This window comes from Poromitra crassiceps (assembly GCF_964638095.1).
Source record: "Poromitra crassiceps genome assembly, chromosome: 2".
Classification (NCBI taxonomy): domain Eukaryota; kingdom Metazoa; phylum Chordata; class Actinopteri; order Beryciformes; family Melamphaidae; genus Poromitra; species Poromitra crassiceps.
The window spans coordinates 17,844,177-17,869,782 of NC_139624.1; the positions used below are offsets into that span (position 1 = coordinate 17,844,177).

The window sequence follows — 25,606 nt, forward strand, 5'->3', positions numbered from 1 at the left end:
CCTGGAATCTGAGAAGTGCGACCCCTGACAACCAAGCTCTCGGATGCGCGCGCCATTATCGCTGCTACAGCGGGAGCGTTGTGTTCCTGGAAACCAGGAAGTAACTCGATTAGGATTTGCTACGAAAATGATGTTTCACGGAACTATGGATTATTATTTGATCATGTGGTGAGTACCCGATGTCACAACATGTACATAGAGCTTTCTGGCGCTGTGTTGACATGTACATAGAGCTTTCTGGCGCTTTGTTGACTTTGAACGGCGATATCGATACTATTGCACCCAGACGGCGCAGTTTCTCCAATAGCAAAACTTGGAAAAGTTGCTGAATGGGGCTTTAGGTTAAGTTAAGTTACTTAAGCACTGTTAAGTGCAAATTATGCTTGATGTAGCCGAGAGGGTCCGTGCGGCCAAGTGATGTCACACCAGCAGACACGCCCCTTCGGTCTTGTGCAGCGGGTTTTCGCCTGGCCGTGCACATCCCAAATTTGAAAACTCCATGTACGCGAATGTGCAGAGAAGATTCTGGTTTTTGAAAAATACCGGTCACCGTGAGGAGAAACCCGCAAGCATAACTTGCACTTTAGGCAAATTTAGATTAGACTGAGCCGGGTGACACCTTTTTAAACCCGGCACACATTGATAGAACGACTGTTTGCCCTCGACTCGAGAAGAGGCCTCTGCAGAAAACCCCTCCACGTCTCGCACACTTCTTCAATTACAACTAAGAGCCGGAGAACCCGCGCGCTCAGAGAAACACCAGCGCTTCACAGATTCCCAAGGAATAAAGTGGGAAGGTGTTTTTCCAGACACAGTACGGAGTTGAACATGCCCCTTCCAGACTGGCTTAAGGCAGCCACAGTACAGAGTTGAACATGCCCCCCCCCCCAACTCCTGGATACAGCTTGCCCCCGTCAGCTCCGTCTACTGGGAGAAGCCCCAAAAAGATGACAAGGCAGAAGCAGGTTGCAGAAGCAGGTTCTGCTTAAACAGGATAAAGATGAAAGGCAGAAGCAGGTTCTGCTTAAACAGGATACTGCACCTCTCCATTTGTTTGGTTCCGGTTCATCAAAGCGCCTGCCTTCATATATCCCTGAGGCAGGGCTTGTCTTTGTCATTATATGGTTTTTTTTTTACAACTGACGTATTCTATAGAGACTGCAAAATAACCACACACACACACACACACACACACACGCACACACACACACACACGCACACACTTACCGCTATGACTAGAATGGAAAAACCAAACAAACACGGCATTCGCTTGCAGACGCGCACTCAGTTGACAGTTCATTCACAAAATGACGGGCTGTCAATTTCCATAAAAAGGAAAATACACTTTGAATGAAAGAGCATGTAGAAAATGCAAGATGACATGGGGTGGTTTTTGGAAAGTAGTGGAATGCTCTACACGAGAATGAAAATGCTCTGACGTGAAGTTTCCTGGTTGTCACTTTGTCTGGAATTCTGTACAGTAATGTACAACGGCGGAGCTACTGGATCTCCTTGGAAGTGCTGACTCGTCCACTCAGTCCAACTTACTGGAGGAGGAGGCCTCAGAAGCTGAAACGCTAGAAAGTCAACAGAGGTCACTGAGCATGATCCCAGAGGTCACTGAGCGTGATCCCAGAGGTCACTGAACGTGATCCCAGAGGTCACTGAACGTGATCGCAGAGGTCACTGAGCATGATCCCAGGCTTTCGTCACATTGATTGATCTCTAGTCCCGGTCGTTAGTTTATCCCACAGGAGGCTTGGAGAGGCCGCGTGGTCCATGAGAAACCTCCACGAGGAGAGCTAGATGTGCCATGTTCTTAACACTCTCAACAGTTTTTTCCTTCAACCGTGGTGGTTAATTGATGTCTAGAGTCACAGCATACCAGTGTTAATGGTAGCACTGTTCTGCTATGACCGCCTCACTCTCCGAGCTGGAGTCAAGTCAGGGTCTCGGCTTCGTTCCTGTGCAACGCTTCTCTTCATTTCCCATGCAGAAGCCTTGTCATGGTATCGCCATTTCAGCCTCCGCTCCACAACAACAAAACAAGCACAACTTCAAATTTTTTGATAATATTTCTCTCGTGTTTTTTTCTGTTATTTTCAAGATAGCAGATCATCAAGACATCCTCTTTTTTTACACGCACACACACACTTAAAAAAAGAAAAATGTTCTGCAACCAGGAGATGAGTGGAGAGATGGAGCCATGGGACTGGCTTTTGTCTGTTTTGTTGTGGGTGTCGGGGGGTCTCCGCTCGCTCAGGGGTCTTTTCCGGTGTCTTCTGGTGGCTTTAGCAGACGGTGCCGTTCTCCTGTCGGGACTTGGGGCAGGTGGACCGGGGGAGGGGCTGGACGGAGGGGGCCAGGGTGCAGAAGAAGCCGGCGATGAGGGTGAGGCCCAGGCCCCCCCAGGCGCAGAACATGGACCAGCCGTAGCCGTGGCCGATGTCGTCAGGCAGGCCGTACAGGACGCGCGGGGAGCGCGACAGCTCAAAGTTGATGCCAGCCACGCAGGTGCACAGGGAGATGATGCAGAAGGTCCCTGGAACAAAGAGAGCCAGACGTTAAAGGAATCATCCACCCCCGCCCCCCCACTTAGCCTGCTCACCACTATCCAGCCCCGCCCCCCCACTTAGCCTGCTCACCACTATCCAGCCCTGCCCCTCCACTTAGCCTGCTCACCACTATCCAGCCCTGCCCCCCCACTTAGCCTGCTCACCACTATCCAGCCCCGCCCCCCCCCCCACTTAGCCTGCTCACCACTATCCAGCCCTGCCCCTCCACTTAGCCTGCTCACCACTATCCAGCCCTGCCCCCCCCACTTAGCCTGCTCACCACTATCCAGCCCTGCCCCCCCACTTAGCCTGCTCACCACTATCCAGCCCCCCCCCCCCCCCCCACTTAGCCTGCTCACCACTATCCAGCCCTGCCCCACGCTTAGCCTGCTCACCACTATCCAGCCCTGCCCCACACTTAGCCTGCTCACCACTATCCAGCCCTGCCCCACGCTTAGCCTGCTCACCATTATCCAGCTCTGCCCCCCACTTAGCCTGCTCACCACTATCCAGCCCCGCCCCCCAAATGAGCCTGCTCACCACTATCCAGCCCTGCCCCATGCTTAGCCTGCTCACCACTATCCAGCCCTGCCCCCCACTTAGCCTGCTCACCACTATCCAGCCCACCCCCCACTTAGCCTGCTCACCACCATGTCTGCATTTGATCTTTCTTTTTTCCCTTTTCTTTTGACGGATTTCTCATCAATTGCACTTGGCATTCCCCCCCAGTTCCCTTCCCCCTGAACAAGCACCCCGACCGACCAGAGGAGGCACTCGTGCAGTGACCATACCCCAGCGGCTTCCCACCAGACACGGCCAATTCAATTGTTTCTGTAGGAATGTCTGACCAAGCCGGAAGTACTGCTGCCGGGAATTGAACCTGGTAATTCCACCGGCCAAAGTCCAACATTTCACTTATTGGTTCCACTCATATGGACACATTCTAATCAAGATGTTTGACAAGGTGTATTTCCATAGATGATAGATGATATTTTAGATTATGATCGCCTTTGCAGAATGGCAGTTTTATCACAGTTATCACTTTATCAGAGTTGTCAGCTCATGAAGTTAGCCAGCCTCGACAATAAATTGGATTCTAGGCGCTGCTGCATATCCTATTCTAGGCTCATTTTCATGACCTTTACTCATGTTTTATGAGAACATGTTTGATAGCAGCAATTTAAAGCTCTCATTCAAGCCCAGTTGTGAGTCTGTCTGACAAATAAAGACGTCACATGGGCTCTTTAAAGTGTCATTGGTATGTCGTTCATTTTTCCATAATTTTTGCTCAAACTATAGTCTTTATTTGAGCACTGTGACATCTAGGAACATATATGTACGTGTGTGTGTGTGTGTGTGTGTGTGTGTGTGTGTGTGTGTGTGTGTGTGTGTGTGTGTGTGTGTGTGTGTATATACCGTAAATCCTCTAATAGTGGCCTCTATTCCATTAAAGGCCTCTACTCTAATAATGGCGGGGGGCACGGTCTGCACGGACAAATAAAGGCCTCCCTCCAATACAGGCCTCTCTGATTTGTTTTGTTGCCACAGGGCGTATTTTCACTGTGAGGTCACTGTGAAGCTGAATCTGATTCTTATTGACTGTGCTGAAAACTGGCCAGTCTGGCATTTGTTTTGTTTTTATGTGACATTGGGCACATTTACAGGGTATGTTATATTTTGCTAATACCTGTGGTATTCCAGTTTACTGATCTGATCGTTATTAAGACAACTTACCTTAACTGTGAAATTAATTTATTTGCTTTGTGTTTGGTTTTCTGCAATATTTTGCAATAAAAGTCAGGAAATTAAAGGAGTATGTCCATGAGAGTTTAATATGAAGAAATAAAGGCCTCTACTCTAATATAGGCCTGGCTCCAACAAAGGCCCGGGGCTCTCTGCGGCTGAGTAAATAAAGGCCCCGGTCACTATTAGAGGATTTACGGTATATATATATATATATATATATATATATACATATACACACATATATATATATATATATATATATATATATATATATATATATATATATATATATATATATATACACACATATATATATATATATATATATGTGTGTATATGTATATATATATATATATTAGGGCTGTCAATCGATTAAAATATTTAATCGCGATTAATCGCATGATTTCCATAGTTAACTCACGATTAATCGCAAATTAATCGCATTTTTTTAACCTGTTCTAAATCTACCTTAAACCGAGGTAGGCTACTTTAAACCTGAGAGCTTTGTGCAAATATGCACTGTTGTATTAATATGGGTAGCTATCATTCGTATGGGTAAGTATTTGGCCATTGGTAATATTGTTATTATTGCTACTAGTTATTGGGAATACACATATCTCAGGCTGCACTGTGTGAAGTTAATTGGTGCGATCCTCTACATCTCTCCAGCCACAGACAGGAGAGGTTGCGTGCATGCTCTCTCCCCCCTCTCTCTTTCTCTCTGGGTATCTCTCTCTCTCGCGTTCCCGTTCTCCGTCGGTCCCTCTCTCACTGCCTGTCTGTCTGTCTGTCTGTCTCGCTTTCTCTGCCTCTCTCTCTCCCTCTCTGTCTCCCCCCCCCCCCCCCCCCCTCCCGTTCTCCGTCTGTCTGTCTCTCACTCTCTCTGCCACGGTGAGACGAGACAGACGCGCTCCCTCTCTCTCACCCAAAATGCTTTCTCAATTTGAAGCTGAACTTGCCAATATACCCATTTTATTCCTCCTTCTCTGCTCACAGAGCTTTCTTTCTGCTTGCTATCAACGTTACTGCTTCCTGATTTCCAAAACTACGGCGCGGACCAAGGCTCAAACATCACAGAACGTGCATGCGTTAATCGCGCGTTAAAAAAATTTGTGGCGTTAATAGGAACGATAGTTAACGCGCGATTAACGCGTTAACGCTGACAGCCCTAATATATATATATATATATATATATATATAGTCTCAGAACCACCCAGAAAACCCACCAAAGCCCCAAACTTCCAGCTCTGAGAATTCAGTACTTGCCACTGAGACACTGTGATGACCCTAATTTAAATAGATTCTATTCAAAATTGTTAACATTTGTCCAGTTTATTCTATCTAAATAAGTCCCTTTTACTTTGGACTTGGTTTTGTAGATGCAGTGGAGATAGCGGCTCTAAATGTGGCCTTATTTTCTAAGCTGTGTGACCCTGTGGGCTGCTTTGCTACGATGTGGCCACTGTAATCTGCCCCATCCTATTTCTTGTGCCTTTATTACCAAGCAACATAATTGGCTTTTTAATTGCCTGCTCATTATACAACCGTAGGCCACAGCACTAATCCCAGGCCCATCTTAACTGCTTTCTGCCATGCACAGCTGCTACTGACTGACTGTCCACTAGAGGCTGAGAAAATGACAGGAGTGTGTGTGTGTGTGTGTGTGTGTGTGTGTGTGTGTGTGTGTGTGTGTGTGTGTGTGTGTGTGCGCGCGTGCGTGCGTGCGTGCGTGTGTGTGCACGCACCCTACTTTCATTCATCAATCCAAATCAGCTAATGAGCTTCACTTTTCACAAGTCATACTTTTTGATTAAAAAACAAATAAAATGTGAATGATTTGTCATTTTTAAGTGGTGCAGGCGCTTCTATTCACCTGATGTAGCCACGCCCATTTGACCCGGTTGTGTGGTCGTGTGACGACTTCCGGCAAGAAAAAGAAAAAGGCCGGCTGCTCCAATAAAGTCCACACATTACAGTTGCTAATCAAACACGATGTCATTACTTGCATTCCATAAATCATTCAACTCTGAATTAATTAATAATTTAGACAATTGTATGTAACATACCAAATAAAAGCAAACGGCAATGTCTAAGAATGCAACACCATGTAACTGGCTCGTTAATTCTCGCATTCCAGGGAATTACGTTAACGTCTGCGGGTCTTATAGACGTAAGTGGCTCGCGCTGCGCTCGGAGGAGAGAAAACCATTTGAAGCTTTCTTTGTTGGAGTCCAGGTATGTTTTACAAGAAAGTGCTCGTCATTGTCGACGATAACGTTATCTGACCTGGATAACAGTGGATACTCTGCTTGCTTGCTGTGTACCGAGCTCAAAGTAGTAGGCTACGTTCTTTGTTTTACCCCCTGCAGTGCTGTCCGCTACAAAAACAACTCTCTTCTTCTGACGTTCTTTTGTATTTCGCGCCGTGACCGCCGGAAGTGTTAACACGAATAAGTGACATGTGATGGAGGAGGTAAGGATAGACTCAACAATGGAGGTGTAGAAGTGCACCATCGTGGCATTTGGCACTTTTAATTTCTTCAGCTGCCGTACAAAGTACATCCTCTGCTGTGCCTTCTTGGTGAGAACTCTGATGTTCAGGTCCTGGCTGCTGATGGATCCCAGGAAGCGGATGGCCTCCACAGTGTTGACTGGGGAGTCACTCAGGGTGATGGGAGAAGGTGGGACTGGGTTTCTTCTGTAATCCACTATCATCTCCACTGTCTTTTGAGCATTTAGCACCAGGTTGTTTTGACTGCACCAAGTCACCAGATGGTCAACCTCCTGCCTGTATTCAGACTCGTCTCCGTCTGAGATGAGTCGTATGAGGCGGCATTCACACCCAACGTGCTTTTTTCAGTTACAACGCTATGGAAATCATGTTGAGAGGGCGCTTCCATTGTGCACAAAACACAGCGCACGGAGCGTTTTTTGTGTGTGCTTCGTTTGGTTTTCGCCTGCAGTCGCGTGCAGTACAGTTCAGGACACAACGACCACACGGACGGTAGTCAGCTGGTTTTGTCTTTTTGATGTTGTTCACTGTCAACATGAAAGGTTACAGATTATTGCCAATTCTGGAAGCAGCAGAGGTTGAGGATGAGAAAAGGTAGGATGAGTGAAAAGACGAGCGGCGCGCTTTTCCTCCAAATGTTCAACTTTTTACAGCTTAAAAACGCCCAGAGCGCTCCGCCAAAAAGACGAGACGCCACCAGCGTTTAAACGCCAGGTGCGTTCCTTGAAAGAGGAGCGCGTTTAGCGCGTCCTTACATAGAGAATGAATTGCAGAAAGACGCTGGCAGCTCAAATGAGCGCGTTGTGTGTGAACGCCGCCTAAGGGTGGTGTCATCCACGAACTTCAGGAGCTTGACAGACTGATGACTAGAGGTGACTAGAGGTGACTAGAGGTGACTAGAGGTGACTAGAGGTGCAGCTGTTGGTGTACAGTCCAAATAAGTATGGCGAGAGGACACCTCCCTGGGCGGCACCGGTGCCGATAGTCCTGAAAGTCCGTTATACGTTTGCGCAGCCTCACGTGCTGCTTCCTGTCAGTCAGGAAGTCTGTGGTCCATCTGCAAATGGAGTCGGGCACACCCAGCTGGGAGAGTTTCTCCTGTAGCAGGGCTGGTATGACCGTGTCGAAGGCCGAGCTAAAGTCCACACATTACAGTTGCTAAACAAACACTATGTCATTACTTGCATTATTCCATAAATCATTCAATTATCTGCAGGATCCGATTGAATCTGCAGGATTATGGAAAAAACATCAAACGTGCAGATCTTTTTCACGCACGATTGCACAACAGCTTACTGTTAAAAGCTAGAATGGATGGGCTGAAGTGACGGGGAGGAGTGACGATTGGTTAGGTTTAGGCATGAGGAGTGACGATTGGGAGGGGGCACAGTGGCGCAGTGGTAGGCACGGTGGCGCAGTGGCAGCGCTGTCGCCTCACAGCTAGAAGGTCCTGGGTTCGATTCCCACCTGGGACGCTGTGAGCGCTGAAGGAGGGCGTGCCCGTCCGCATGTCCTCGTGTGCCCCCCGCCGGGTGGGGTCGTCAAAAGGGCCTTTCTGTGTGGAGTTTGCATGTTCTCCCCGTGCCCCTGGGGGTTTCCTTCATATAGGAACCCCTCACCAAAACATGCAACATGCACGCTGAGGTGGTGCCTCCTCTTCTGGTCGTTCGGGGCGCCTGTTCGGAGGGAGGGGAATTCATTGGAATAGTGTGATCCTCCCACGTGCTATGTCCTACCGGTGAAGCTTCCCCTGTCAGGTGAAAAGAAGCAGCTGGCTAACTGCCCATGTCTCGGAGGAAGCATGGAGCCAGTTTCGGCTCTCCTCAGATCGGCAGCGGGTGGAGCAGCAACCAGGATAAATAAATTTAAATTAGCACTAATGGGGGATAAAACTGGGGGGGAAGTAATATGAAAAAAAAAGGAGTGACAATTGGTTGGTTCAGGCCAATCAGAGTCATTGCAGCACCAATGTTCGAGGCAGATGGGGGAAACAGCAGCTACAACTTTTGAGGCGCAGAGATAGTGTATGCACATTACTTCACATCTCGGGCTATGTTGCAGAGTAACGCAAAAGTAATGTAATGAGTAGTGTAACAAGTTACTTTCTCCGGGGAGTAATTAAGTAATATTACTTTTTTGAGCAACGACCCCCACCACTGGACCTGTGTGAGCGAGGCTGGAGCAGACTCACCTCCCATGAGGAAGAGGAGTCCGGCCACATACTGCATGAGCCCCCTGTCCCAGCAGCAGCCCAGCACGCCCACCAACCAGCCGAACAGGATGATGGCCACCGCCATGCCCATGAAGCCTGCCGTCATCCGCCGCAAGTCTGCATGGAGACATGAGAGAGATGCAAAACACATCAAGATGAGCCATTACACGCTACGGGCGGGTCGATACAGCATAGTATTGCGATATTTTCTGTGGCAGTATATCGTATCGCACGAATGCCAAGTATCGTGATATTTTATTCTATAAATTATCAGGTGCATGCAACATTTATGACAGGTTGTAGTGACAGTGTTGGTCCGTCTGTCTGCTTGACAGTTTTGCTGCAATAGAAATGAGTGAAGTGAGATGAACAGACTGCAAACTTGATCTTCGAGTCAAACAGATGTTGACAAAGTTTTCCTTTGGGGACATCCTTTGCAGTGGGGAAAAAAAGGTCATATCAACTGAGAACTGCCCCCTGGGTAAACTGTCCCGTCATCCCACTGGGTGAATAAATACCCTTCTCCATTTGCTGTAGCGCACTGCCATCCTATCCTGCCAGCAGCAAAGGACCGACAGAGAGAAGTGGGGAGATTTGCAGGTCACACACAGCAATATAAACAGAGAGAGAGAGAGGGAGAGAGAGATAGAATAAAAGCAAAACCACGGAAGAAAACGAATACAGTACGGATACATTCAAGGTGAGCCAGTGTGATAATGTCAAAACGCTACCTGTTCAACCCTACTAGCCCTATCCTACCGAGGGAAAAACGCCTAAAATAACATACCCAAAATGAATCAGGAATAGCTCCACCAACCTGTTCTTCTGTCCTGAACCTAAAGAGTAGATTGAAGCACACGATTTCACTGGGAACTTATTTAATAAGGTGCAGATGTTTCAACGCACACAGCGTCTTCTTTACAGTCCAAACCTGGACGTGCGCCGTGTTGAGCCAAGGTCACACTACAGCACAGATTCTAAGACTAAGACTATTCTAAATCCAGGCTGGGGGCACTCAGCACAGATGATTCTGTAGTGTGAACAGTGAGGACTGCACAGATAGATTGTGTTTGTGTGTCTTTGTTTCATCCCATCATGTTAACAGACTCCAAATGGAGCGGCAAGGAGACAAGTTAAAGGCCGGCTTTACCGTGGGGAATATGAATATATATTAATTCTTAAAAAATCTTAAATTTCGAATCCGTTGAAATTTTTGAAATTGCTTGTTCACAGCCAGAGAGAAAAAAAAAAAAAAAAAAAAAAAAAAAATTGGGCCAGGTGACGCGTTTCGCGTCGAAACGCGTCACCTGGCCCTTTTTTTTTTTTTCTCTGGCTGTGAACAAGCAATTTCAAAAATTTCAACGGATTCGAAATTTAAGATTTTTTAAGAATTAATATATATTCATATTCCCCACGGTAAAGCCGGCCTTTAAGTCTGAACTGCCCTAATCGCTCACAGGCTTTAGAAATAAACTGGAGATGGTAACAGGTTCACAAGCAGATCACTTAGGTTATTGAAGACACAATTGAATACTGCCAGAACCTGTTGGAAAAACCAGCGAAGCTTTTGGAACCCAAGTATTCACAATCAATTGCCTTCACCCATCTCTCACTGAAATTGATTCTTCTATTGGACACCCATGGATTTCCAAGGTGGCAGCTGCCTAAGGCAAAGCACAAGGCTGAAGTAGCTGCCTCTCTGCCAAGGGAATTGTGGTATCACCTCACCTGAAAAAACCTGCTCAAAAACAACTTTTCCTGAAAGGCTTCCTTCTTCCAGGTAGGCTACCCCTGAGAACTAAAGCTTCAAAACCCAGTTGCTCCTTGCTTTGTTTAGGACAGTTATGTATCATTGGATTGCTGCCCTACTCACAGGCCCTACTCACAGGCATGAACATATTACCAGCTGTGTCCTTTCCTTTTGAACAAAGCCTTCTCTTCACTTTGTGCTTTAGGTTTGAGGTCTTTAGGCCCTTCAGGCCACCTCTCTAGGCAGTTTATTACGTGACTTTTAATGCTTTTTACGCTCTCGTTTTGGTTGATCTTTTATGCTCCTGTTTGTTTGTACTTCTGTAGCACTTTGAGATTGTACTGCAAATGAAAAGTGCAATAGAAATCAAATGAATTATTATTATTTGTCATCTTGACTATAGGTTTGTCCTCAAAGCAAACTCAAAAAGTACATTATGCATGCAAATTTTATGCAGAGATTTGTTTTGAACTCAAGGCCCTGTGAGCTGAGCTCACTATTCGCAACATCAATCGCTAGGTATTTGTGTGAGAGCTGTTCAGCTCATGCTACTCATGATAGCATGTCTTTAGAAGGATGCAAACACACACACACACATACATGCAAATGGATAAGTGCCACGTGTGATAAGCTGCGGCATAGAAACATGGTGTGTGACAAGATGGTGCCGTGTGTCTGGGGGGTCCATGGGTGATGTCTCTGTCCTGCTGAAGGTGATGACAGCTACACCTGCTCGTCGTTAGCATGCACGCCATACTGTAGCTGCTTTGGTGCAGGCCAACCAGAATGAGAACTCACTTTGCCAGGCACTGTTTGTTATGCCTGGTTCAGACTACACGAATTCAGCCCGATAATAGACCGATTTGGTCGTGCGCGACAGATTTTCAGCGTCGGGCCCGAATATGACCGTCGGCGACGACGATCGGCCTCTTCACCTCTTGTAGTGTGACATAATCAAAGACCAGCGTCGGGACCAGTCGGGACGTCTAGGACGCCTCACGACGCCCCGACGAAAAGACTGGCATGTCAGTCTTTTGGACATGGTTTCGCCTAGTTTGACACCCCGGAAGACAGGTATCAGGTCCTGGGGAGACCGCTCCCCGCTCGATACAGATTTCACCCGCTCGCACTCACCGCTCCGCTCCGCTCAAAAGAATAAACGAGATAAAAAGGCCAGGGTGTTTTAATTTGCATTTAGAGAAATGTTTGCGTTTAATGCCTGGGCAATGGGCATTGCTCACTACAAATAACATGGGCTCAGAAGAGTCGGCTGCCTGCTCGTTTCTCTTCCTTCTCATCTCGCAGCAGCGGGCAAGAAAATAGTGGGCGTGCACATGAAGTAAGCCAAGGGCTGGAGCGGACATCACAGTGCATCACAGTAGAGCCTGTCACTCATCCAAATAACGTTAATTCTACAAGGGATATATATAGCACCTGGATTACATATATGTTTCACATAGGGTTGTGTTTGGATTTCAATCTTTTATTTTGTCCAATATTGAAATGTTCTACAATTGCATGTAGTGCTAACATAAACATTATTTCTATCTGCCACTTTAGCCTATTTAGGCTGATTTGGTTGCTATTTCTTGTCAATGTATTGCATGCTGGGAGATTTCGTTCACAGGTCCGCCTCCCCGACGACCTGTGAACTCGCTGACGACTGCAGAAGACGTGATGATGGTGGCGTACGATGCTCTGTCGGTGTTAAGTGAGAATAAACTTGTAGTGTGGCCAGTCTCCCGACCAAGACATGTCATGAATTTATGGCAGTATGATGGCCTCGTCTGACATGGTGACATCGTGAACGACTAAAAAATATCGTGTAGTCTGATCCTGGCATTAGACAAATCAGTTCAGATTCAATTCATTCATTGACACTTCAGACTGCACTAAGTTAAGTTTTCATTCATTGACACTTCACACTGCACTAAGTTAAGCATTCATTGACAGTTCAAACTGCACTAAGTTAAGTTTTCATTCATTGACACTTCAAACTACACTAAGTTAAGCATCCATTGACAGTTCAAACTGCACTAAGTTAAGTTTTTATTCATTGACAGTTCAAACTACACTAAGTTAAGTTTTCCTTCATTGACACTTCAAACTGCACTAAGTTAAGTTTTCCTTCATTGACACTTCAAACTGCACTAAGTTAAGTTTTCATTCATTGACAGTTCAAACTGCACTACGTTAAGTATTCATTCATTGACACTTCAAACTGGACTAAATTAAGCTTTCATTCAGTGACAGTTCAAACTGCACTAAGTTAAGTTTTCATTCATTGACACTTCACACTGCACTAAGTTAAGCATTCATTGACAGTTCAAACTGCACTAAGTTAAGTTTTCATTCATTGACACTTCAAACTACACTAAGTTAAGCATCCATTGACAGTTCAAACTGCACTAAGTTAAGTTTTTATTCATTGACAGTTCAAACTACACTAAGTTAAGTTTTCCTTCATTGACACTTCAAACTGCACTAAGTTAAGTTTTCCTTCATTGACACTTCAAACTGCACTAAGTTAAGTTTTCATTCATTGACAGTTCAAACTGCACTACGTTAAGTATTCATTCATTGACACTTCAAACTGGACTAAATTAAGCTTTCATTCAGTGACAGTTCAAACTGCACTAAGTTAAGTATTCATTCATTGACAATTCAAACTTCACCAAGTTAAGTTAAGTTAAGTTTTCATTCATTGACAGTTCAAACTTCACCAAGTTAAGTTAAGTTAAGTTTTCATTCATTGACAGTTCAAACTTCACCAAGTTAAGTTAAGTTAAGTTTTCATTCATTGACAGTTCAAACTTCACCAAGTTAACTCATTGAATGCCAATGACGACAGCTGTCGTCAATTCAAATACTGACGTAGAGTGCCAAAGACGACGATTGTCGTCAATTGCGTTTTTTGACGGTGGGACGTGGATCAATCCCTGATACATCTCTGGTACAACTATTGTAGCTATTGGAGGTCTATAACCTATTTTACAGAACCCTTAGGTGGCGACAGTGCTCTCCACATAACAGAAAGGCAAGGAAAAAACAAAGAAGAAGTCGTTATGGAAACGGAAATCGCATCGCATCCGTATGCATCGATATGCTGAAGCACGTTACTGCAGCTGTGCCTGCAGCAGCCAATCTGCTCCCACAATTGAGCCGCTCCGTGTCGGCAGCACATCCGCACATCCACACCGTGGAGTTGTTATTATTCTCAAACTGGAAGCATCGTTGCCGGTGACAAACACACGCGGAACGCTGTAAAAAAACTGGATGTTGCGCACCCTTCACTGTGCGCACAGCAAACTCAGCAGAGAGCCACCACAGACAGGAGGAGGAGTGTGCAGTTGAGGCGAGGCGGGGCGGGGCGGGGGGGGGGGGGGGGGGGGGGGCACGCAGAGCAGCACGCAACACCCAGACAGACCCAGGCAGCAGGACAGGATTGACAAACGCAAGCCAGAATATCCGATGCCCACCAGCAGCAAATCAAGACCAGCAAGAAGCTGCAACCAGCAGCGCACGCAGGGGCCAGCGCTGCTGGTTGTAGCTAAAAATATTATTCTGCCAAACAGAATTCCCTGGCCTAAACTGTTTTATTGAAGGAAATTATTTTTGAGGTGTGACTACATTAGAAAAGATTAGCTTCAGAGTCAGTGATGTGCTTGAAATGTTTAATTTCACAAAAGGCCAATTATCTCAGCTTCTAGAAAAAAATTGCTGTTTTTGGATGAATCAAGCTATCTTCTCCGGCTCATAACTAAAGAACGGAAAATGGGATCAATAAACTTTTTTTTGCAGATGATAGAATAGAGTCTCATCGTTCTTTGTGCGTGTTCAGTGTTTACATAGTAATATCACACAATATTCTGTGGGCCTCGAGAAATCACTGAAAACGCTCTGAAACTCTGGCACTGGGAGCGTCCGTTCTCCAAAAGTGGCTGGCACTCAATGAGTTAAGTTAAGTTAAGTTTTCATTCATTGACAGTTCAAACTGCAAGTAGGCAAGATTTGAATGAAAGGAAGAAGAAACACAGCTGTCTTCTGAGCCTAAATCATAGAACAACAGAGAAGATAAGAAGAGCATAGCCTACCATCCCCACTAACATATTCACCTTGTTTGCCAAAATTATTTTGATGAATCAAAACTCGACAATTGAAATACATAACTGCATGTCAGAGTGACAGTGTTGTTTTCCTGAAACCTACATGTTTTGGCCAGATGCCAGAGACATTTCAGAATCAGACTGGAACTGGCCTGAAACTTCCTAAGTGTAACAAATGGGGTTGGGGGGGGGATGGTCATTTCACAGATGATCACAACCACAACCCAAAGGTTCCCCAAAGAACCACACAAAGGTTTGCATTAAATCCTTATAATAACTGTTCATTTGTTTACTGTATCAGCATGTGACAGGACAGGCGCTGCTCTCTGTCTGCCATTCTCTCTTGGTTAATAGCTTCTATTGTTCAGCCCTGTGCCACAATTCCTTTTTAATTGCATTTCCTGCTGCAGGACCAATGGGGCAATGAAAAGCTATTTCATAAAAGGGAAATGGCTTTTGGTGCCTGTGTGGACCTTTTAGTTTCTCAGACGGAGAATAACATACCCTGTGTGCTTCAGCTTGTATTCTACAGTATGATCATGTTTTATGTTATGTCCACACTGAAAAGAAGCTACAGCGCTGTACCTTACTGTAGCCTCCTTTCCAGCCACTACAGTACCCCTTTTTTCCAGTGTGGTAAATGACTTTTTGGGGTACCAATTGTTTCCACTCAATCTGCATCATCTACTTATACTTAAAGTTAGTGACTTCCTACATTCCCCAGAATACCTTTCGACAAGAAGGGCTGTGAACTTGTTTCATTCAAAGGTTTGCTATGGCCATAGAAATATAGCTAGCAAACAAGTTTGTGAACATTGGAACGTGTCTATGATCGTGGCCACAGCCACACCCTGCTATTTGGTATCTCTAGCCCTACCTCTTCTAGGATGGATTTCTCCCTGTATGTTTGTTGAACGTCAGTGCAAAATGACGGCTCTAGAAATGAGCTCTTGCTTCTTTTCTTTTTTTATATATATTTCCCCCCCGATTTTTTATCCCCCACTAATTAAATGTATTTATCCTGGTTGCTGCTCCACCCTCTGCCGATCTGGGGAGAGCCGAAACTGGCTCTATGCTTCCTCCGAGACATGGGCAGTTAGCCAGCCGCTTCTTTTCACCTGACAGGGGAAGCTTCACCGGTAGGACATAGCACGTGGGAGGATCACGCTATTCCAACGAGTTCCCCTCCCTCCGAACAGGCGCCCCTAATGACCAGAGGAGGCACCACATCAGCAACCAGGATATTGCATGTTTTGGTGTGGGGTTCCTACAGTATATGAAGGAATCCCCCAGGGGGCACGGGGAGAACATGCAAACTCCACACAGAAAGGCCCTTTTGACGACCCCACCCGGGCGGTGGGCACTCGAGGACATGCGGACGGGCACGCGCTCCTTCAGCGCTCACATCATCCCAGGTGGGAATCGAACCCACGACCTTCTAGCTGTGAGGCGACAGCGCTTACCACTGCGCCACCGTGCCCCCTATAAGCTCTTGCTCTTTGAGGGACTGACACCAAGCTAGAGAGCTGAATAATTTTCTGCAATCAATTGTAGCTGCGCTGCAGGTCACTAATACGATGTCTAAGAAATGACCCAGGGTGCAAGGTAGGGCTGGGTGATATTGATCGATATCAATCGGGCTATTTATTACAATATAGTATATAATTTGATAATGCTGCCAGTTTGAAGAGTATCCTGATGACTGATGAAGCCTGGGGAAACCAGAGGGTTCATTAGTTAAACTTTAGAATATAGTTGATTAACTCATTCACTGCCAATATCTGACTGGCATTTTTGGCACAGGCCAAGTATTTCCATAATGTTTGGTCATCTTTCAAGACCCACAGTAAATTCTGTACTAGGACTACAGTGATGTCCAATACCTCGAAATGAAGATCTAAGTCTCTACTTTCACCCCCAAAAAGAAAGTTAGCTTTTAGCATGTTCTGTACTCTACTTATAACCCTTTTTATACACCCCATGTTCATCAAAAAAGCCTGTCTGGGAAGAGAAAAGGGAGAAAAAAGCATTTTTGTAAAAGGGCACAATCTCAGGCATAACTCACTCCCAATTCTTTTATTTTGAACTGTATTGACATCAGACATGTAAATATTATTCGTTAGGACACAAATGACAAAAAAAAATATATATATATATATATATATATATATACACACATGAAGTGCTTTCAACAATACAGTTTACTCGGTGTGAGTGTGCAGACAGACAGACAGACAGACAGACAGACACACCGACAGACAGACAGACAGACAGACAGACAGACAGACAGACAGACAGACAGACAGACAGACACACACACACACACACACACACACACACGATCCCCCTTTTAGATTTCTAACCCAACATAGGATAAGCAATAACCACGCCCTGTGGCGCTGGGATTGGCCAGGAGCAACACTGGAGGGCACGCAGCCCAGCGATTTCATAACTGAAGAGCTCTTGAGAAGGACAGCGGGCTGCTGTGAGTGCCTTCTGCCCGCTGCTGCCTAGCTGTTCCTGTGTTTATTTTTGATTTGTTCTGGTACACCCGTCTCCCTATCAACTCTGCTATTTGATCGTTCCCGTTTTCCCCTCGGCTATTCAACACGTCCTCACCGCCCTCGCAAACTGATCGATCATTTCCTCATTCCTCCGATGATCAAACACATCTCTTGATTACTTTCTCCCGTTTTCTCCTGGCTGGCACAGAGGAAGGCGACTCCAGCTCGTGCCGAGGGCGTTTCAATTGCGTTTCTCCTGTCTGCACAAGGAAGCGTTACCCGTTCTCTGCTTTTCCTCTTGCTAGATTTCAAAACAACAGCTGCGGTATGTGTTTGATCGCGTGCTGTCGGCTACCCTTTGAAGGCAGGGACCTGTGTCTGTGTGACAGGCTGGGCAAGTGTTTGCTGCAGGCGCTGCACCAATAAAAACAAAAACACGTCAAACACGTCCTTGGCGGGGAAGGCCATTGCTGATAACACGTCAAAGACGTCATTGGCGGTGAATGAGTTAACATAAAGAATAGTTAACATCAGAAGAGGGACAGAAAAGCAGATTTACTTGCCATTGTCGGACCATACATTTTACATTCATCCTGCATCCTTTTATTTTGGAAAAGCATTGACAGGAAGTCTTGACTTGTTGATCCTAGTCTGGTACCCAGCCATAGATGGGTACGTATCTACGTCTAGTGCACAGCTCTTGGAAAGTGGTTAAGGACCGCCCCCCTCAGACCAAAACAAACGTGACAGGCATATGAATTGACCAACCACGGACCTCCTTATTTGCGTGGCGCAACTCGTGGGCGGTACATTTTGAATGATGCACCAATGCACACAGAGAGCCGGATTTCTGCCATGATACTATTGGAGCCAGCAGATTTCCTCTGGCAAAACCCAGAAATTCGGACTTATGATTCAGATCCTCCGTCACTGGAAGTGTGCTGACGTCAGACATTGGGTCTGACCACGTGAGACTATAGCCGTGTTCCGCACGGTTCACTCATTCATTCACTCACTCACTCACTATTCCTCATGTAGTGTTCATCATATAGTGAACTATATGTAGTGTTTATCATATAGTGAACTATATGTAGTGTTTATCATATAGTGAACTATATGTAGTGTTTATCATATAGTGAACTATATGTAGTGTTTATCATAGTGAACTATATGTAGTGTTCATCATATAGTGAACTATATGTAGTGTTCATCATATAGTGAACTATATGTAGTGTGTATCATATAGTGAACTATATGTAGTGTTTATCATATAGTGAACTATATGTAGTGTTTATCATATAGTGAACTATATGTAGTGTTTATCATATAGTGAACTATATGTAGTGTTTATCATAGTGAACTATATGTAGTGTTCATCATATAGTGAACTATATGTAGTGTTTATCATATAGTGAACTATATGTAGTGTTTATCATAGTGAACTATATGTAGTGTTCATCATATAGTGAACTATATGTAGTGTTTATCATATAGTGAACTATATGTAGTGTGTATCATATAGTGAACTATATGTAGTGTTTATCATATAGTGAACTATATGTAGTGTTTATCATATAGTGAACTATATGTAGTGTTTATCATATAGTGAACTATATGTAGTGTTCATCATATAGTGAACTATATGTAGTGTTTATCATATAGTGAACTATATGTAGTGTTTATCATATAGTGAACTATATGTAGTGTTTATCATATAGTGAACTATATGTAGTGTTTATCATATAGTGAACTATATGTAGTGTTTATCATATAGTGAACTATATGTAGTGTTTATCATATAGTTCACTATATGTAGTGTTTATCATATAGTGAACTATATGTAGTGTTTATCATATAGTGAACTATATGTAGTGTTTATCATATAGTGAACTATATGGGGAACGATCAAACGAGTTTCGGACACTACTAGCACCACACTCTTCTTCTACCTTTGGTAAACACAACTGCATTGCATTGTGGTATATGGGAGAAAACGTAGGGTACATCACTGTTCACTAGAAATTGCAGTGTATTGTGGGTATTTTATAGGGGGCTATATAGTGAGTCAAATTAACATTTGAGAATTCGGACACTAGTAAAAAATGGCGGACACACTATATAGTCCACTTCTGTAATGGGGACCGGTTTGAAACAGGGCTAATGTTGATCCTGGCTGGCTAGCTTTGGGTGTGGGTGTCGTTGAAAACATGGAGGCATAAAAGAAAGGGTGGTTTCTCTGCTCTCTGGCCCGGTGCTTTCACTACATTCCTACAATGGACAGCACCGCCTTCACATGTCCCGGTGGCAGACGGTGGCTGTCCTGCACACACACAGGTTTTTAGTCGGTGCTGTCCGGTTATCTTCCACTGTCACTTTGCTTACAATCTGATGAAATGGACAACAACAAGCTCCTCACAATGATACAATTTCCTCACCTGAGGCAGAGATGCTCACAAGTCATTTTTTTGCAAGTCCAAGTCAAGTCTCAAGTCCCTATGGATGAGCGTTCCATCATCTGCTGCATGCCATCTGGTCTGCTTAGAACACTGCATAACTAAAACTAAGGAATTCAAAGCATGTACTGTATTATCCTAACTCCTGTATGTATTCGAATACAGTAGCAGCAATGATTAGAGATGACATTAATAGACATTTCCTTAATGTTAATGCACCAAAAAAATAAAATACAGAAAAATAAAGATTGTTCAGAAGTCCCAAACCTCCAAGTCTCAAGTCTTTGAGGACGAGTCTCAAGTCACTGTGTGTGTGACTTAAAGGAACACTCCGCCCATTTTCAACCAGTTTTGTATCATTAGAACATCAGTAGTATATCAGAAAACTGTGAACGGTTTTGAAGTCTGTCATTTAATTTGACAGTTATTGAGTGTTAAAGTGTGGACCAGTGACATCACTGGTCCACACTAACTCAAATTAATAACTCATTAACTCAAATCAACACTCAATAACTGTCAAATTATATGACAGACTTCAAAACCGTTTACAGTTTTCTGATATACTACTGATGTTCTAATGATACAAAGCTGGTTGAAAATGGGCGGAGTGTTCCTTTAAGTGCGACTCAAGTCCAAGTCGTAAGTCCAAGTCCCCATCTCTGACCTGAGGATAACTGGAGTTCACCAGCCCTGCCCACTACCCCGCCTTTTCCAGAGGACATATACTTCCTTCAGCTCTCAAACGGCTTCATTACTTCCACTGCTTTGCGGTAGGAAATGGGCGTGCACTTTGACATGCAAGCCCAAAACTGCAGACTGACTGGCTGTCGCACTGTTGTGTGATAGGCTGTTATAGATCTATCCACATCGAGTAAAACATGTGCAATCATATCATCGTTATCGACGAGTTACATCGCGGACCCTATCGAGATCCTTTCATCGCCCGGACCCTCGTGCAAGGTGCATCGTCAAGAGCTGTGACAGTATTTGATGGTGCTGCTGTATAAGCTGTCAGCGAGCGCTGTGGTAGGAGGTTCTACCATAATGCAAACGACTGCAATGTGTAAAGTCCAGTGTTCATGTCCAGAGTCTGTGGGCACGATGAATGCATGGACTCATCGTGTGACTCAGCATTTCTGATGACGGGTGACAAATGGGATAGACGAGGTGAGGAGGAAAAGCTTTGTGTGAGATTGAGATTTGCTGAGTGTTCGGTGATGTAAGCTTGTGGTCCTGTCAGAGAGGGCTGACTGCAGCCGCAGCTCACCGGGGGAGGAGGAGAGCTTCATTTCATTACCCCATGTCAACTGCCACCGGGGAGAAAACAATGGAGTGGGGAAATCTAATTATGCCAGATAGCGGGAAGGAGAGAGACAGTGAGTGCGATGGGGATGGAGATGGGTTGGCAGCAGCTCGGGCAGAGTCGAAGTCCTTAGTAAACACGTAGACCTCATGATGGGGCCTGCTGAGAGAGACCTCATGATGGGGCCTGCTGAGAGAGACCTCATGATGGGGCCTGCTGAGAGAGACCTCATGATGGGACCTGCTGAGAGAGACATCATGATGGGACCTGCTGAGAGAGACCTCATGACAAGGCCTGCTGAGAGAGACCTCATGATGGGACCTGCTGAGAGAGACCTCATGACAAGGCCTGCTGAGAGAGACCTCATGATGGGACCTGCTGAGAGAGACCTCATGATGGGACCTGCTGAGAGAGACCTCATGATGGGACCTGCTGAGAGAGACCTCATGATGGGGCCTGCTAAGAGAGACCTCATGATGGGACCTGCTAAGAGAGACCTCATGATGGGACCTGCTGAGAGAGACCTCATGATGGGGCCTGCTAAGAGAGACCTCATGATGGGGCCTGCTGAGAGAGACCTCATGATGGGGCCTGCTGAGAGAGACCTCATGATGGGGCCTGCTAAGAGAGACCTCATGATGGGACCTGCTGAGAGAGACCTCATGATGGGACCTGCTGAGAGAGACCTCATGACAAGGCCTGCTGAGAGAGACCTCATGACAAGGCCTGCTGAGAGAGACCTCATGACGGGGCCTGCTGAGAGAGACCTCATGACAAGGCCTGCTGAGAGAGACCTCATGATGGGACCTGCTGAGAGAGACCTCATGATGGGACCTGCTGAGAGAGACCTCATGATGGGGCCTGCTGAGAGAGACCTCATGATGGGACCTGCTGAGAGAGACCTCATGATGGGACCTGCTGAGAGAGACCTCATGGTGGGACCTGCTGAGAGAGACCTCATGATGGGGCATGATGAGAGAGACCTCATGATGGGGCCTGCTGAGAGAGACCTCATGATGGGACCTGCTGAGAGAGACCTCATGATGGGGCCTGCTGAGAGAGACCTCATGATGGGGCCTGCTGAGAGAGACCTCATGATGGGGCCTGCTGAGAGAGACCTCATGACAAGGCCTGCTGAGAGACCTCATGATGGGACCTGCTGAGAGAGACCTCATGATGGGGCCTGCTGAGAGAGACCTCATGACAAGGCCTGCTGAGAGAGACCTCATGATGGGACCTGCTGAGAGAGACCTCATGACAAGGCCTGCTGAGAGAGACCTCATGATGGGACCTGCTGAGAGAGACATCATGACGGGGCCTGCTGAGAGAGACCTCATGATGGGACCTGCTGAGAGAGACCTCATGACAAGGCCTGCTGAGAGAGACCTCATGATGGGGCCTGCTGAGAGAGACCTCATGACAAGGCCTGCTGAGAGAGACCTCATGATGGCGCCTGCTGAGAGAGACCTCATGACAAGGCCTGCTGAGAGAGACCTCATGACAAGGCCTGCTGAGAGAGACCTCATGATGGCGCCTGCTGAGAGAGACCTCATGATGGGACCTGCTGAGAGAGACCTCATGATGGGACCTGCTGAGAGAGACCTCATGATGGCGCCTGCTGAGAGAGACCTCATGATGGGGCCTGCTGAGAGAGACCTCATGATGGGGCCTGCTGAGAGAGACCTCATGATGGCGCCTGCTGAGAGAGACCTCATGACAAGGCCTGCTGAGAGAGACCTCATGACAAGGCCTGCTGAGAGAGACCTCATGATGGGGCCTGCTGAGAGAGACCTCATGACAAGGCCTGCTGAGAGAGACCTCATGATGGGACCTGCTGAGAGAGACCTCATGACAAGGCCTGCTGAGAGAGACCTCATGATGGCGCCTGCTGAGAGAGACCTCATGATGGGACCTGCTGAGAGAGACCTCATGACAAGGCCTGCTGAGAGAGACCTCATGATGGGGCCTGCTGAGAGAGACCTCATGATGGGGCCTGCTGAGAGACATCATGACGGGGCCTGCTGAGAGAGACCTCATGATGGGGCCTGCTGAGAGAGACCTCATGATGGGGCCTGCTGAGAGAGACCTCATGATGGGACCTGCTGAGAGAGATCTCATGACAAGGCCTGCTGAGATAGACCTCATGACAAGGCCTGCTGAGATAGACCTCATGATGGGACCTGCTGAGAGAGACCTCATGATGGGGCCTGCTGAGAGAGACCTCATGATGGGACCTGCTGAGAGAGACCTCATGATGGGGCCTGCTGAGAGAGACCTCATGATGGGACCTGCTGAGAGAGACCTCATGATGGGGCCTGCTGAGAGAGACCTCATGATGGGACCTGCTGAGAGAGACCTCATGACAAGGCCTGCTGAGAGAGACCTCATGATGGCGCCTGCTGAGAGAGACCTCATGACAAGGCCTGCTGAGAGAGACCTCATGACAAGGCCTGCTGAGAGAGACCTCATGATGGGACCTGCTGAGAGAGATCTCATGACAAGGCCTGCTGAGATAGACCTCATGACAAGGCCTGCTGAGAGAGACCTCATGATGGGGCCTGCTGAGATAGACCTCATGACAAGGCCTGCTGAGAGAGACCTCATGACAAGGCCTGCTGAGAGAGACCTCATGATGGGGCCTGCTGAGAGAGACCTCATGATGGGATCTGCTGAGAGAGACCTCATGATGGGGCCTGCTGAGAGAGACCTCATGATGGGACCTGCTGAGAGAGACCTCATGACAAGGCCTGCTGAGAGACATCATGATGGCGCCTGCTGAGAGAGACCTCATGGTGGGGCCTGCTGAGATACACCATGATGGGGCCTGCTGAGAGAGACCTCATGACAAGGCCTGCTGAGAGAGACCTCATGAGGTCTCTCTCAGTTCCTGCTGAGTCAGCGCAGATTAAGCGAAAGCGCACGTTATAAAAACAAAACAAACGGCTGACTAGAAACGAAAGACAGCAAAGCGGACTAAGTTGGCTGACCACAGTCAACAGCCAGATCAAATCCAGGAGCAACAGCGTGTGAACGAGTGCATCTACACAGCTCATGCAACACCGTGCCACATGGCCCATATTTGGTTAAATCAAACTGAACATCATCATATAAAAGGGGGTAAGTGGGCTGTCTGTTTTTGTTTGTTTCAATTTTTGTCCCACATTGGATGAGGCCACAACTATGCCATTTTACATGTGATTGGGCTGAAACTCTCAAGTGTAAAGAGCACCCGTGCGGGTGACCTGACAGCCGTTTTTTTTTTAATTAGATAATTGCCCTAATTACCTAATGATGTGATGTCATCAGTGATGTCATCCTTCCTGGCTGAGGCTATAGGTTCAGTGTGATGTCATCAGTGAGTGATGTCATCAGTGATGCGAAGTTGGGCAAATGTGCACTGCGCATGAGCAGGCGAGGCCACGCAGCAGCTGAGCTTTGGAATCGAGCACGCTATTGCCTATAATAATAATAATGATAAATCAATAAATTCCCCAATCCCCAATGTTTCCATGTAATTAAGTACTCCCTGGAAGCTTCTCATGTACCCCTACAGGTACACGTACCCCTGGTTGGAAATCACTGGTGTAGATGGAAGATGGAAAGGGCAGGGCAGGGTGGGGGGTATCACTGTCTCCTGGAGTACATGGAGCATATCAGTCCTGTGGGTGCTGCCTGTGGATCTGGGTCGCCGCCCGGGGTCTCTGGGTCCTGCCAGAGGCCCAGGCTGGAGCCATGCAGCTGCCAATCACCCAGGACAGACCGTGACAGTATGGCTGACCATGCGTTATCAGCTGTCCGTCAGTGTCTCCAGAGCAAGAGGGACTGGAGTCTACTGAGACATCACTCACAAACAGCCAAACATGTACTGAAGAATACGGTTGGAATCATTCTATGACCGTTATCACAGCCAACCACGGCTTTCAATTTATTGTTTAAAATAGCAACAGTACAACGCTATTAGCATCAGGACCTAAGATAAAAGGATGAAACCAGCAGTCACTGCAAAATAAATTCATATCTCAACGCTTTTGAAGATCACGCAAGGAGAGAGAGAGAGAGAGAGAGAGAGACTATATTTACATGGATGGCAAAAATCCGACTATTAACCTTATTCTCAATGAGACAATATTTCAATTAAGGTGTTTACATGAGTTATTTTAGAATATTCCATTGATATTGCTGTTTACATGCTGCAGAGTCCTGACTGAAGACACGCCCACATGTCCTGCATCTGTTTCCCTCCTGAATTGAACCTGAAAGCCTTTCTGTTATGTTTCTACCGTGTTCTTTCTGTTATGTTTCTACCACGTTCTTTCTGTTATGTTTCTACGGTGTTCTTTCTGTTATGTTTCTACCGTGTTCTTTCTGTTATGTTTCTACCATGTTCTTTCTGTTATGTTTCTACCATGTTCTTTCTGTTATGTTTCTACCATGTTCTTTCTGTTATGTTTCTACCATGTTCTTT

The 25,606-nt window shown here is 46.2% G+C and overlaps 1 protein-coding gene across 1 annotated transcript in view; it reads right to left on the bottom strand.

Moving 5' to 3' along the window:
• Positions 1 to 2,291: 2,291 nt before the first annotated feature.
• Positions 2,292 to 25,606, bottom strand: part of tmem178bb (transmembrane protein 178Bb) — a gene marked incomplete at both ends in the record, with an annotated part of 140,839 nt that continues 117,524 nt past the window's right edge. Inside the window, 2 exons of the mRNA XM_083653734.1 lie at positions 2,292 to 2,542; positions 9,005 to 9,142. Of these exons, the coding sequence (XP_083509860.1) occupies positions 2,292 to 2,542; positions 9,005 to 9,142 (389 nt within the window). The remainder of the gene's footprint in view (positions 2,543 to 9,004; positions 9,143 to 25,606) is intronic.